General features: G+C 49.3%; 1 protein-coding gene and 1 long non-coding RNA gene across 8 annotated transcripts in view; one reads left to right on the forward strand and one right to left on the reverse strand.

Moving 5' to 3' along the window:
- Fgd3 (FYVE, RhoGEF and PH domain containing 3) overlaps positions 1-3,422 on the forward strand; it is a 62,224-nt gene extending 58,802 nt beyond the window's left edge. For all 7 annotated transcript variants that reach the window (XM_076939052.1, XM_034511076.2, XM_076939049.1 and 4 more), the window contains exons 17-18: positions 1,156-1,296; positions 1,921-3,422. In XM_076939052.1, the coding sequence (XP_076795167.1) occupies positions 1,156-1,296; positions 1,921-2,172 (393 nt within the window). In that variant the 3' untranslated portion in view covers positions 2,173-3,422. The remainder of the gene's footprint in view (positions 1-1,155; positions 1,297-1,920) is intronic.
- Positions 3,423-4,219: 797 nt separating this feature from the next.
- Positions 4,220-13,543, reverse strand: LOC143443263 (uncharacterized). Its single transcript, XR_013112075.1, has 3 exons — positions 13,326-13,543; positions 6,907-7,288; positions 4,220-4,865 (listed from the first exon to the last, which is right to left on the reverse strand). It is a non-coding gene; the product is annotated as an uncharacterized LOC143443263 (long non-coding RNA).
- Between the last annotated feature and the right edge of the window lie 562 nt (positions 13,544-14,105).

Raw genomic sequence — 14,105 nt, forward strand, 5'->3', positions numbered from 1 at the left:
CTTCTTAAAGGACACAGTCCCTTTTATGGAATAGTGGGACATATAGGAACAGGAAGCCTCTGTTTTCCAAGAAAACCACATTCTCCTTTGTCTCCACTGCATGCATGTAGTTGTCATCTCCTGGGAGTCTAATGCCAGGTGCTGTGGGATGGTCCAAGAGGGCTAGGGTTAGCAACTGTCAAAGTTCCTGCCAGCCTGGCTGCTAGCTCTGTCTGGGACATCAAGGATATAAGGCTGTAAAGGACTCAGTAGCCTTGATGGTGAGGCCCTGCCGGCCCCATCTGCTGACATGTCTCTGCACTCTCAATCTTCAGATGTATTCTGGGAGTCCTGGGGGTGTGGCAAAGGCCTTGGAGGGTCACTGGGTCTTGGGGGAACCACGTCCAACAGGATGTGTCAGAACCGTGTTCTTGTGGCTCAGGAACCTTGTTTCCATTGATAGCGCTAAGTCGTATAAGAAGAGAAAAGCAGGGTCTATAGGATGTCTCTGTGAGGTGTGTATATGCACATGCATGTTATGTGGAAAGTGTTTGTGTATACATGTGTATATGGTGAGTGGGCTATATAGTCTGTGTGGTGAAGGGTGTAATGTGCTTGGTCCCTTCACCCCATGACCCACATTTCTGTAATTGCTGTTGAATTTCATCTATCTATGTTATCTATCTATCTATCTATCTATCTATCTATCTATCTATCTACCTACCTACCTACCTACCTATCCACCCATCCATTCACACACACACTTGTATGTGTGTGTGTGTGTGTGTGTGTGTGTGTGTGTGAGTGTTTGCGTATTCATTCTTGCTATGTAGCTCAGGCCAGCCTGGGACTTGCAATCTTCCTGTCTCAGCTTCCCAAAGGCTGAGATTATAAACACATATCACCATGCCTGGCTTCCCCTTTATACTTTTACATTGTTCTAACCTAAGATGGTCTTACTCTCCTAAGATCCAGACCCTACATACACTGTTCTACTGGCCTCTAGTGACCCTTAGAACCATAGAAAACTGGCCCCAGCCTGTATGCAGGCCTCAGCTCTGTCTCTGTGGTAGTTACCGCCTTCCAAGTATAGGCCCTGGTCCAGCCCCAGCCTCTGCAGAGGACGAAGACATCACTACATGTGAGACTACCCCTGACCTACTTTTCTGTCTCCAGAAGCCTCCCTCTGTAGATCCTCGGCCCAGCCTGTTCTGTGGTACCCTGAGTCTGTCAGATGATGGTACGGCCTGGAGTGAAGTGTGGGCAGCCATCCCTGAGTCAGATCCCCAGGTGCTAGACCTACTGGCAGGCAGCCAGGTAAGTGTTCCTGTCCTTGTTCATGCCCAAGGCTACGTGCTGTGAGTTGGGCTCTGTTACCACAGTGCACAGCCTCAAGCCTGGAGTGCTCATAGCAGGTCTGGGCCATTTCTTTGGCCCTCTCCAGCCATGTGATATGGCCTTCAACTTCTCCCAATGCCCAGAACAACACTCTGTTCCCATTTATGGAAGACAGGTCCCCCTGTAAAGTGCAAAGACAGCCAGAGTGAGAGCAGGCATAGGCAGGGGACACAGGGGTTGGGCCCTCCTCCCCACACATATCCATTCACATCTTCATTCGTTCATACACCTCAGGCAGATAGATGCATCTGGGCCCTGCTGAGCCTTGCCTTCCCTCTCTCAACTCACATTGCTTAGTCACAGGGCTATTTTGCCTCACCTACCCTGGGACAGGTATTCTGAGGGAAGCCATGGTTCAGAGGGAAGACCTCTGGTGAGGTTTGTTGAAGTGAACAGAGCCTCCTCCCGGCGTCTACCTGAGAGAGCCTGTTGGGCAGCTTGTTCCAATGACAGGCTGCACTGTGTAAGGCTGGGCATGTTGGCCTGTCTGGGTGGCCACTGGCACGAGCTGGAGGCCCGACTGACCCTCTCTCTTTTCTGCAGGCTGGCCGACCGCTGTATAGCATCCCACTCTCTGGCTGTACTGTAACAGTGCCTGACCCTGAGGAGGGGCTGGAGGCAGGGTATGTGTGGAAGCTGCATCAGGGCTCACAGACCTGGTGGCTGAGCGCCCCCTCCACAACACTGCAGCAGCGCTGGCTGAAAGTTCTGAGCACTGCTGCACGTGGGGACACAGCCGGGGACAGACCAGGGACCTCCCAGCCCCAGGCCCCAGCAAGCACGGACACTCCATGAGCAGAGCCTCCTTCTGTCCTTCGCACTATTATATTTGGCCTGTGTTCTTTTATGGGTGACCTTAGAAGTTGAGTGAAGGGATGAAGGACTCCTGTGACCACTGAGGATGGACAGGTGGCCCAGAGAAGAGTAGCTATGGGTCCAAGATCACTTAGCAAGCCTTAGACAAGAGTCGGGCTTCTGGCTCCAGAGCCAGCATTGTGCTGAGAGCATGGAGAATGGTCACTACAAAGCAAATGTCACCTGAGCAAGCTGAGTGATGACATCAGCCCTCGAAGGCACAAGGAGTCCAGGTGGGCACTGTCCAGGGGTGATCGTGCCCAACCTGGTGTGACTTCACTCTGGGAAAGGCAGAGCCGTCTGTGGCCTGACCTGGTCTTCATCCATCTAGCCACTGTGTGACCTGGACCACGATGACCTGCTCCTCTGGGCTTCACTTCTACACTGCCCTCTCCTACTTGTCTGTCATTTCTGCTGAGCCCATGAAGGGCAAGGAGCAAGGGCCTCCTTTTCCCACAATTCCCAAGCAGAGATACTCGGAGGCTGCAGGGAGCTGGCCCTCACCCCTGTGTGGCAGGTTTGTGAGGCTTCAGGCTGGTCCCTCTGTGGGCAGGTGCCACGCTCATCAGTATAAATAAATGCTGGCTGCCAGCAAGTGAGCACAGCCTTGGCACCGTCAACCCCACTCTTTACAGGGCTCCCCTCAGGGCAGGTGGTTAGGAGGGGACATAGACAAAAGTAGCAACATGCACAGACCACACACTCGCCTTACAGAGCAGTTCTGCGTCCCTGATGCTGTAGGTAGTGGGTGAACAGCTAAGCTATACAACAGGGTGGGGGTGCTGCCACTCAACATGTGGGGATCTTGTGACAAAGGTCATTGGGCTTGGGGGGGGGGCTGTTTGCCTCTCAGGGAGTAGGAAATTTAGAGACCAGTGAGTTCTGACCCTTGAGGATTCCAGCTCACTACCATCAGCACAGCACTGTGTGGGGACAACTGGGCATGCATAAGGGGTGACTCCATGGTGGGACAAGGAGGATTAGAGCCAGAAATGGGTGTTAGCTATAGGTGACATTGGGATACACAGATAAGGCAGGGCCTCAAGTGAAATGGGGGCCTGGGTTGGGAGTCCTGGTAAGGTAGGATGGGGTAGAAGTAAAGTGGATGGGGCAGGGGTGAGATGGACGGGGCAGGGATGAGGTGGATGAAGTAGGGGTGAGATGGACGGGGCAGGGGTGAGGTGGATGGGACAAGGGTGAGATGGATGGGACAGGGGTGAGATGGATGGGACAGGGGTGAGATGGATGGGACAGGGGTGAGATGGATGGGACAAGGGTGAGATAGATGGGGCATGGGTGAGATGGACAGGATACAAGTAAGGTGAAATTAAGTGGATAGGGTGCAGGTGAGGTGTCAGAACACCAGAACACAACTGAGTCTATGCTAGAGCCCACCCTGGGCTGGGTGTGGGCTGCCTCAGGATTGCTTGCTAACACCTGTGCCTCCCACTCACTATCTGAGCTGAATGGTCCTCCTTTGCCCTGAGGAAACTGAGCAGAACAAGCAGAGTGCCTCCACACAGGAGGATCGTGTTGGGGGCCTTCTAGCTCCTACTCAAGTGAAGCCCTCACCCAGTTCTGAATGGGACAGTGCTGAAGGCGGCCCAGGTGACCAAGAACAAATGAGGGGCTTTCCTTGGCTAGGTGTACCGTGTGGTGGACACATGGGACAAGCACAAGCCTTCAGCTTCTGGCCATCCTTTGCTTCTTCCTCCTGCTCATAGCAGTTCTGGCCTTTGCATTTCAAGGATTCCAAGTGTTCATCCTCTGAAGAATCAGTGCCTGAGGAGGTGCTTCTGTATCTCCTGACCCCTGGGGAGTGCCTCTGCCCATCCCGCCCCAGGATGTAGACTAGTCAGTTTGCAGCTTGGGGGCTCCTGATGCTACCTGAGCTGAAAGGTGTATAAGTTACTCTTCTTGTTGCTGCGACAAACTCTTAGACAAAAAACACCTTACAGAAGAACAAGAGTTTATTTGGCTCAGAGCTTGAGGGTATGATTCATCGTGGTGAGGAAACCGTGGATGCAGGAGAGCTGGCTGTATTCTGTCCATGGTCAGGAAGCAGAGGGATGGATGCTGGCTGTATTCTGTCCATGGTCAGGAAGCAGAGGGATGGATGCTGGCTGTATTCTGTCCATGGTCAGGAGGCAGAGGGATAGATGCTGGCTGTATTCTGTCCATGGTCAGGAAGCAGAGGGATGGATGCTGGCTGTATTCTGTCCACGGTCAGGAGAGTTGGATGCTGGCCTTCCACTCACTTTCTCTGTTTTATTCCAGGACCCTAAGCCATGGGATGTTGCTGTCCACATTCAGGGTGGGTTTTCTCTTCTCAATTAAATGTTTCTGGAAACACCCTAATGACATGGCCAGAATTTTGTCTTCTTGTAATTGTGAATCCTAGCAGGTTGACAATACCAACCATCTCAGTCACCCCTTGTCAATTCGACACTCAAGCAGGTCACTTTTAAATTGTAACATTCCGACCTTACAAAGCCTTGTGCTCATTTCATACAGCAATATGCATGTAGTCCATCTCTAAAAATCTTCAAATCCTTCACAGTTTTAATTTTTTCCCCAAGACATAAGTGCAAGACTCTCTGCTGAGTCTCAGGCAATCTTTTAACTGCAAGCCCCTGTAAAATTTATTTAAAAAAAAAAAATTACATACTTCTAATATGCAATGGTACAGAATAAGTGATCCCATTTCAAAAGTGAGGATTTGGGCACGGGAAAGAGACTCAACAGTTACTGCTCTTACAAAGGACCACAGTTCAGTTTCCAGCACCCATACCAGGGAATCACAGTTGCCTGTAGCTTCAACTCCAGGGGATCTGATGCCCTCTTTTGGCCTCTGTAGGTACTTACATGCATGTGAACACACACATGCACACACACACTCACATATACAAAATGAGGATTAGAGGCACAACACAGTAAGATTGAACCAAAGCAGCCAGATAAACACCAAATCTTGATGCAGCACCTGGGCTTCAGTGGCATCATCTGGGCTCCAACAGCCTCGGGCAGGCCCTCTCCTGCACTTCTGCTTCCCGGAGCACATAGTCTGTCTTCATACAGGTACACTCCGTACCTGCAGCTCTCCCCAAGACATCTCTCACAGTCCTGGCATCTCCAATATCCTAGGGGTGCAACTAGGCTCTGCCTTCACAGCTCCACACAGTGGGCTTTTCAAATGCAACCACATCACACAGTGTCTGGGCTCAGCTGCTTTCTAGGATTATAGTACATGCCTTACAAGCTGTGAAACTCTTGTATCTTGCATGCCTATAAAACCAGCACTAAGTTCTGCTTCTGGCTCTAGATGTAGTCTGGCTCCTTCCTTTTACCACGGCTGTCGTGGCACTTGTGTGCCAGGGTGGCCGAATCAGAGGAAGTGCTACTATAGCTGGTTGTTTTCAAGCCGGAAACCTCAGTGGTATTTACCAGCCAGGCTCCCTCCTTTCGAATGGATCTGCAGTCTACAAGTGGTAGCCTTTCACAGATGGAATCTTGAGTTCAGGGTACCTTCCCTGTTGTCCTGGTGGTGATCTGAGGTTTTCCTTTAAGGACGTTAAGTCTTTAACAAAGACGGCTGCTTTCCCAGCAAGGCCTTATGGGACTTTACACATCCTCACACCCTTATTCACTGAGCTTCTCACTTCATATCTTGCTGCTCTCATTTCTGCTGCAGACTGAGAAGAGCCAGTAGTGGCCGAGCCATAGGCTGAATGCTATTCTGTCTTGAAATATCCTCCCCCAAACCAATTAGCCTATTATCTTTGAATTCAGGCTCACTCAAGTGTTTGGGACATTGACAGAGCATGGTGGAAGACAAGATTCTTTGCCAGAATATCACACATGACCTGTAGCCCAATTGCCCATAGAGTCCTTCCCTCTCTGAGACCTCATGAGCCAGGCCCTCCTTGGTTTCTCTTATGGCCCATTAATCTGTTTTCCCAGAGAACTCTAGGGCTTTCCTTTTGCCGGCCCATTCCAAAGGTCTAAGAACCACATGGTCAGGTTTACTGCAGCAATAGCCCTCCAGGTTACCAATTTTCTGTATTTGTTACTTTTTTTCTTTGTTCTGACAAAAACATGGATTTTTCAGGGGATCCCCAGTGTGAGATTATGGTCCTTCAGGGTGGAGAAGGCCTGAAGGCAGGAGCTTGAGACAGCTTGTCACCTTGCATCCAGTCAGGCAGCAGAGGGTGATAAATACTGCTGCTTGCTCAACTCAGTTCTCCTTTTTATTCAGTGCAGGACCCCAGGCCCTGAGATAGTGCCCTCCCTGCTAATTAAACCTCTCTGGAAATACCCTCACAGACGTGCATGTGTTTGTCTAGGTGACAATTAAGGACAACATCACAAAAGATTTTACATCATGATCCAAAGATTTTACATAGGAAATGGTGTAAAACCAGGGAGAGCAGGGTTCCACACACAAGGAAAAACCAGTGCTATGTCACCCGGCGCACATCCCCGCTTTGCCCAGAGTGCTGGCTTCATCCCCACAGTCCCAGAGAAGAGAGGTCAGCTTCAGAGACAGGGGCCACCAACCCTCTCTGCCACCTGTGTCGTCTTTGGTGTTTGGCATTAAGCACCAATTACCCCAATTCTTGATGACGTTTAACAACTAGGCCAGGCACTGGGTGTCCAGGAAAGAGAGGTGCTCACCTTTGGTCTATGTAGGTCTCAGGGGTATGGCAGGGAGAAGTCTGCACCCAGCCAATAGTCATGGAGGCTGCTGCGTGGTGATCCCGTGGCTAGATCCTTCAGTGGCTACCTGGAACTGTCTTCCTTGCAGAGTTCCTCACAGGCATGGGTGAGGCCAGCTGTCCATGGGTGGGGTCTAAGCCTGTCCACCCTTCTCAGCATTGCCAGGCAGTCTTCCAGCAGTTGATGGTTGCCCGCCCACAACACGTCTCCCATGATCATCCATCATTATAGGTAGAGCATTCCTGAGGAGAAGACTGAGGGGGGGGGCCACCCAGACTATGGGTTCCTTCTCCCAGACTGGAGCTCCACCTCTGGTTGCTGGGGTGTCAGGATGCCAGAGCTACAGGTATGGGTGAGACAAGGTAGGAGGCAGCCAGATCAGGGCAGACTTTGAGAAAGTAGCAACCCCCACCAACATTCTACACATTCCAGACCATTAATGCCAGGCCTCTTTGGCCTGCCCAGCCCATAAATGTCTGAGTTGGGTGCCTGCTCCTGGGTAGGAGCTCTGACACCCTCCTACAATCCCCAGGAAATCTGCCTTTTAGCCACTGATGGTATGGTCCCCACAGTAACACTGAGTCACCTCCCAGCTCATCAGTTTGCCCGTGGGTCTGGAGGACCTAAAGACTTCTCCCTGCTGGGTTATAGGAAACACATGCCCAGATGTTACCTTGGGTAGGAACATTCCAGATATCTCAGGATGGTACCCACCCTGTCTGCCATCTTTGTTCCCTCTGTGCTTTATTTCCCTGCTTGCCAAGCCAAGATATGCTGGCCAGGGATTGGACTCTGCAGTCTCTGACCAGCTGGGGTAAGATGCAGAACAAGAGGAGACTGTGCCCACAGGTGACATAAGACAACAGGAGACTGTCTGAACAGGTCTCAGGAACATGGATCATGTCAGAGAAGAAATAGAGGCTGGGAATGTGTCACTGCACCTCTGAATTCTGGGAAAGTCAAGGGTGTGCTAAGAAGTGGGCTCCCTACTCTGCATCTACCCATTATATGGGTAGGAACAGCAAGTACCCAGTTCCTTCAGTCCTAGGGATTGGCTCAGGATAGCCATGTGACCCAAGATGGAGGGTCCTATGACCATGGGAGAACCTTTATGGAACCAGAAGGAAAACGTTCTCATGGAGGTTGACTTCTGATTTCACCTCAGGCAGAGACACTAGAACATCGGTTTCCTATTAGATCAGACCTCCTCCAAAGAGCTGAGCTGTCCCACACAGTGGCTGCCTCCAGGGACCAGCCATGTCTGTTAGAATCTCTTGTCTCGCCTCACATTTCCTGCATCCACACACCAGGCTCACAGCACTCCAGTGAAAGATGAGACCCTTTCTCTCCTGCCAGGGCCATACCTGCCCTACAGGAAGCTCAGTTTTCAGGGCCCTGACAGCCCATACAAACACTATACCCCTCTTTCTTCATGAGTCTCCAGTCTAAAAGGGAGCCTGGCTTTCCCTTTCTTTATCAAAACTCAAAGATGTAAATCATTGCCCCTTTTGAAGAAAGCAAGTTCTATCTCCAAAACAACGGGAAAACTACTGACAGCAGCAAAGCCATTTCTAGGGGAGACAGTTTTTTATCTCAAAGCAGCCCACCTCCCGGAGAGCAATCCTGGCCGTGTGAGACTGAGTCCTCTGTCCCTGCAGAGCCTCACTGGAAGCAGCTTCTATCTTTCCCCTCTTACAAGAGGATGATGACCCTGCTGCTCTCAGGAGCAGACTCTGCAGTACAGGTTCAGGCTCAAAGAATCCATTTGGAATGCAGTTAAAGGGGTGTCAAGCAAGACACACACTGATACAGGGCGTAAAGTATCGATGGTGCCCCCTGAGCCCTGTCTTCCCGGAGCCTCAGATGAGGTCCTTGCTGTGATTTGTGAGGTATGGGGCTTCAGCGAGGCCCAGGATACTTGAGGATACTTTGACTAAAGTGGCAAAAAGACAAAGTTTATTACAAAGCCCAGATCCCAGCATATGTCACGGGGCCAGTGAGAAGAAGAGCATTTGGGACCTGGGTCCTTGCTGGGGCCCACCATGCTGCTGAGGAGAGTCTCCTGAAACGTTAGCTGGGCTCACACAGGGCCCTGAAGGTTACACAGGGCTGAGGGCCAGACACTTGGGTTCCATTTGTGTCTTCTTTCATTTCTGTGAGCAGTACATGACCAAGGCAACTTAAAAAGAGGAAGGGTTTTCTTTGACACAGGCTGTGAGGGTATGACCTATCCTAGTGGGGAAGTCACAGCAGCAATGACAAATGCTGGGACTCAGGCCTCATTCTCCTTGTTATGAGAGTTCAGCACCCCAGGCCTTGGGGTGGTGATTTTCTTTCAGTGTGGTTCCTTCATGTTCTGAAAACTCCTGCACAGACACATTCAGAGGGGTCTCAATGGTGATTCTTCATCTAGTCAGTGACAGTGATGATGGACCTTCACAGCTATCAAGGCTTCAGAGTCAGGGGCCAAAGGCTCAAGGTCTAAAGGAGGAACTGAGGAAGGATACGTCGAGAGATGCTGATCCCATTATCTGAGTCTGAGTATGTATGAGAGGCTGGGCTGCAGCATAGTGGGTAGAGTGCTTGCTGCACGAACCATAAGCCCAGGAGTATTGAGGGGGTTTGGAACCAACAGAGACTAGGGAGAGCTGGGTAGAATCATTCCTCGACATTTTCAGAGTATGGCCAAAAAAACCTCAGTTTTAGACTGGTAATTAGCTCTAAGTCAGCAGTTCTCAATCTATCGGTCACAACCCCTTTCCTTTGAAAGTCAAACGACTCGATCGGAGGAGTCACCTAATACAATCATAAAACACAGATGTTTGCATTATGATTCACAACAGTGGCAAAGTTACAGTCATGAGGTAGCAGCAACATAGTTTTGTGGTTGGGGTCAACACAGCATGAGGAGCTGCATGAGGGTCACAGCATTAGGAAGGCTGAGAAGCACTGTTCTAAGTGCAGAGAGTAAGCACCTGTGAGCCTAAGCTGTCAAGTGTGCTACCTTGCACGGCAGCACTGCAAAAGGCGGCTGCTGATTGTGTTATAGGTATACATGTGGGGTTGGGGAAGGAGGAGAAATGGGGGGTGCTGCGGTCATGGGGGGTGGCATGTTGCTGTCACGGATGCTAGAAAGTGTGTGGGTAGCTTGGGAGTTGGATACTGTTGGAGGCCAGGAGAGTTTTGAGGGATGCTATAATGTGGAAATTGTTAACTGTTCCAGAAGTTCACTTACTGAAGGCCCAGTCCTCAGTATGACGATAGGGGTGAGACTTTTAAGAGGTAGACCCTGGTGGGAGGTCCTGGGTGTCTCCTTGGACAGAAGTATGAGACCCTAGTCAGATGTGACCTCCTCCCATGAACAGACTTACTACCAGTCTCTCCCAGAGCTGAGCCGATGCTGATGTCATATCCTTGAACCTTCTGAATGGAGAGCGGTGTGAACCTCCCTTCTTCATAAAATACACCTGCTTCATGAGCTTTCTTAGGGCAAAGCAACACGCACTAACACAAGCACCTTAGAGAATCCTGGAGCTACGTACGGCTTTAACATAGCTTGAACCAGATGCCCTGCAAAAGTCTCTGGTATGTGAATATTTGGTCCCCACTTGGTGGCTGTTCGTGGAGGATTAAGAGGTGTCTTAGTTAGGCTTTCCACTGCTGTGAACAGACACCAAGACCAAAGCAATTGTTATAAGGACAACATTTAATTGGGGGCAGGCTTACAGGTTCAGAGGTTCAGTCCAGTACGACCATGTAGGAAGCACTGCGGTGTTCAGGCAGATGTGGCACTGGAGGAGCTGAGAGTTCCACTTACTGTTCCAGAAGTGAACAGGAGAATGCTGGCATCCTCAGGCAGCTAGGAGGAAGCACTCTCAAAGTCCACCCTGACAATGACACACTTCTTCCAATGAGGCCACACCTCCTAATAGTGCCACTCCTCCAGCCAAAAGGAGGTGTAGCCTTGCTGCTGGAAGCCTGTCCGTTTGAGATTTCAAGACTCCTGCCATTCCCATTGTCTCTCTCCTGCTTGTGGATCAAAAAGCTCTCAGTTGTTGCTGCCACTCTTGCCTTTGCTCCACCATCATGGACTCAACCATAAGCCCAAGGGAACACTTTCTTTTATAAGTTGCCCTGGTCATGGTGTTTTGTCACAGTGATAGAACAGTAAGAGAAACGTGTTCCCCAACAAAGTGTTAGAGACTTAATGAGAGTGTTAACAGTGTTGAGGTGAAACCTTAAATTCCACTACTCAGGAGGCAGATTTGAAGCAAGCCCCTCCCCTTCTGCTGTGTGATTTTTTTTTTTTTAACTACTTCTCAAAGCAAGTAGAAGGTCCCCGTCAGACCCAAACATCAGAGTACTTCCTGAGAACTTCACCACTGTTTATAAGTTATCCAGCTTGTGTTATTCTGTTATAGTAACACTAAATGGATTAAGACTCACAGAAGGCCGGGCGGTGGTGGCACAGGCCTTTAATCCCAGCACTTGGGAGGCAGAGGCAGGTGGATTTCTGAGTTCGAGACCAGCCTGGTCTACAAAGTGAGTTCCAGGACAGCCAGGACTACACAGAGAAACCCTGTCTCAAAAAACAAACAAAAAACAAACAAACAAACAAAAAAACAACAAAGACTCACAGAAATTGCCACAATTACTTTTTAAAGTGTTCAATATCCCTAGCCATCAGGTAAATTAACTACTCTGAGATACCTCCTCACTCTAATTAGAATGGTCATCGTCAATAAATCTGACATAAACGTTAGAGAGGATGTGGAGAGAAATAAATTTTTATTCACTGCTGGTAAGGTGCTAATTAGTGCATCTATGGTGTTTATCAGTTTGGAGCTTTCTCAAAAAAAAAAAAATTAAAAATTAAACTACCATATCACCCAGCTATTCCACCACTGAGCCTATACCCAGGGAACTCTATACCTTATCCTAAAGATATTTGCACCTCATGTGTATTGCAAACAATTGGAAGCAACCTGGTTGTCTATCAACAGATTAACGTGTAATGAGAATCTGTTAATGAATGACTGCTTCTAGTATGGTGGACCGGAAAGTTTATTACAGGTATGTGGGAGAGCATAGCTGGAGGTAGAGACAACCAGGAGAGTCTAGAGCGGTCATGACCAGACTGAGCAGAGCCATATGGGAAGAGAGGAAGGGAGAGGAGAGGGAGAGGAACCAGCAGCCAGGAGTTCCAAAGGGATCAAAAGAGTAGAGGAAAAGGACCAAGTAACCAAAATGGTTGGTTATATAGGAAAGAGCAGCTGAGGGGAAAACTGTCGGATCCTGGGCTGGAGAGTTTGGGGGTGGGGGGAAGGGTATGCCAGCCAGGAGGGCCCAGGAACAGGGACTGAGGGATGCGGGGAGGACCTGGCAGCAGTGTCCACTTTGAGACCTCAGCCATTTATCCCAGGTTTGAAGCCTAACAGGTACCACGTCTAAAACGGTGGAATCCTATTCAGCTCTAATAAAAATGAAATCACAAATTTTTCAGGAAAAAGGAAGGGGCTGACGTATTAAGCAAGGTTATTCAATTTCAAAAAGAAAAACGTGTGTTCGCCTCCATCTGCAGAACCTAGCCTATGAGCATTTGTAAACAAATGTACATGTAGGTCCAGTACAACATGAAGAAAAGAGAACAAGAAAGGGTAGGTATTAGAGGTGAGGAGGGATTACTGTAGGTAAGAGACACGCCGTTTGCTTTCACGGTAGATAGGTGTATACAAACATATTCAATACTGAAAGAGTAAAATCCAGCACAATGCTCCAGGGCTTCAGAATCTATTCTAACTGTATAGAAACGTGTTGAGCTGTGTTGAGTCTTTGGGTCTGGTTAATTGTAATCTTTCTTCGCTACTTTTTAATAATTATGTGTAAAGTCTTTTTAAAGAAGTGATTGTGGTAGGAATGAGGGCATTTATTTTAAGGTTTTTCTGGTGAGGACTCAGAAAAGAGAAGCAGAGAAAGCTCTTGGCTATGCTGGCCGTGAACAGAACATTAGCAATGCTGAGATGCATGAGCCTGCAGGGTCCTAGCAGGACTGTCACGGGCACTGATTACAGTGAAAGTGCTTCTCTAGAGCGGTGGAAACCTGGGAAGAACAGCGGAGGCGGAAGGTAGAACCCATAAACAGTAACGCTGGACATCTACCAAGGAAAGTTTGCTTCAGGCAAGGTGTGGATGATTCAGTCTAGGTTCTCCTGGGTGCTTGTAGTAATCACTGAGCAGTGATGTATGGCAAAACTTCATGGGGAGACACAACACACACGTCTAGTCACCCCAGGTAGGGAGCCTGTGACAGAACAAAATGTATGGATGTCACTAAAGGCCAACTTCGTGAAACAATGAGTTTCGTTGGGGTTACTTACAGGAGCAGAAATGACTCAAAGACAGCTGCATCACCAAAGGCCACCCCAGCACAGGTGACAGCTCACAAAAGCCAGGAACCTGAAGCCTACTGCACAGCCTGCAGGGACTTCAATGGGCTGGAGAGTGTCCTTTCTAAGCGACACCGATCTAAACTTCTTCCAAACTGCTCTGTTGGGTGTCTGCTTCTTCCAGGCAGCTGGTCTGGTCCCAAGGTCTTCTTTGCAGTTCAGCTTCCTCTCATCTGAGAGGGACTCAACTTTTATTGCTAACTCTGGTAGGGAGGGAGGGAGTCTGGTTAGTTTCACGGACTTCCTGAAGCTATTTTGGGTTGGTTGCCCACTTGAAGAGCTTGTGGGCAAGGATGGAATGATTCAATTTCAGAAGAAACTGTTACACAAGAGGAGAGAGAGACTGAAGAAAGGAGTGATTCGGCATGCCCACAGCCTGTCCAGTCTGCTAATATTAGGAAAAGCATTGTTGAGAGTGGTCTGGCTAGGCAGTGGTGACCCCTGACCTTAATCCCAGCACACAGGAGGCAGAGAGGCAGGCGGGTCTCTGAGTTTGAGGTCAGCCTGGTCTACAGAATGAGGTCCAGGATAACCAGAGCTACAGGAAAAAATCCTTGGGGGTGGGGGGAGGAGAGGAAACAAAGAAAAGATAAAGAACACAAGTTTAAAGTGTTGCTGGACTTTTTTTTTTTTTTTTTTTTTTTTGGTTTTTTTCAAAACAGGGTTTCTCTGTGTAGTCCTGGCTGTCCTGGAACTCACTCTATACACCAG

Source organism: Arvicanthis niloticus, chromosome 8 (genome assembly GCF_011762505.2).
Source record: "Arvicanthis niloticus isolate mArvNil1 chromosome 8, mArvNil1.pat.X, whole genome shotgun sequence".
Lineage (NCBI taxonomy): Eukaryota > Metazoa > Chordata > Mammalia > Rodentia > Muridae > Arvicanthis > Arvicanthis niloticus.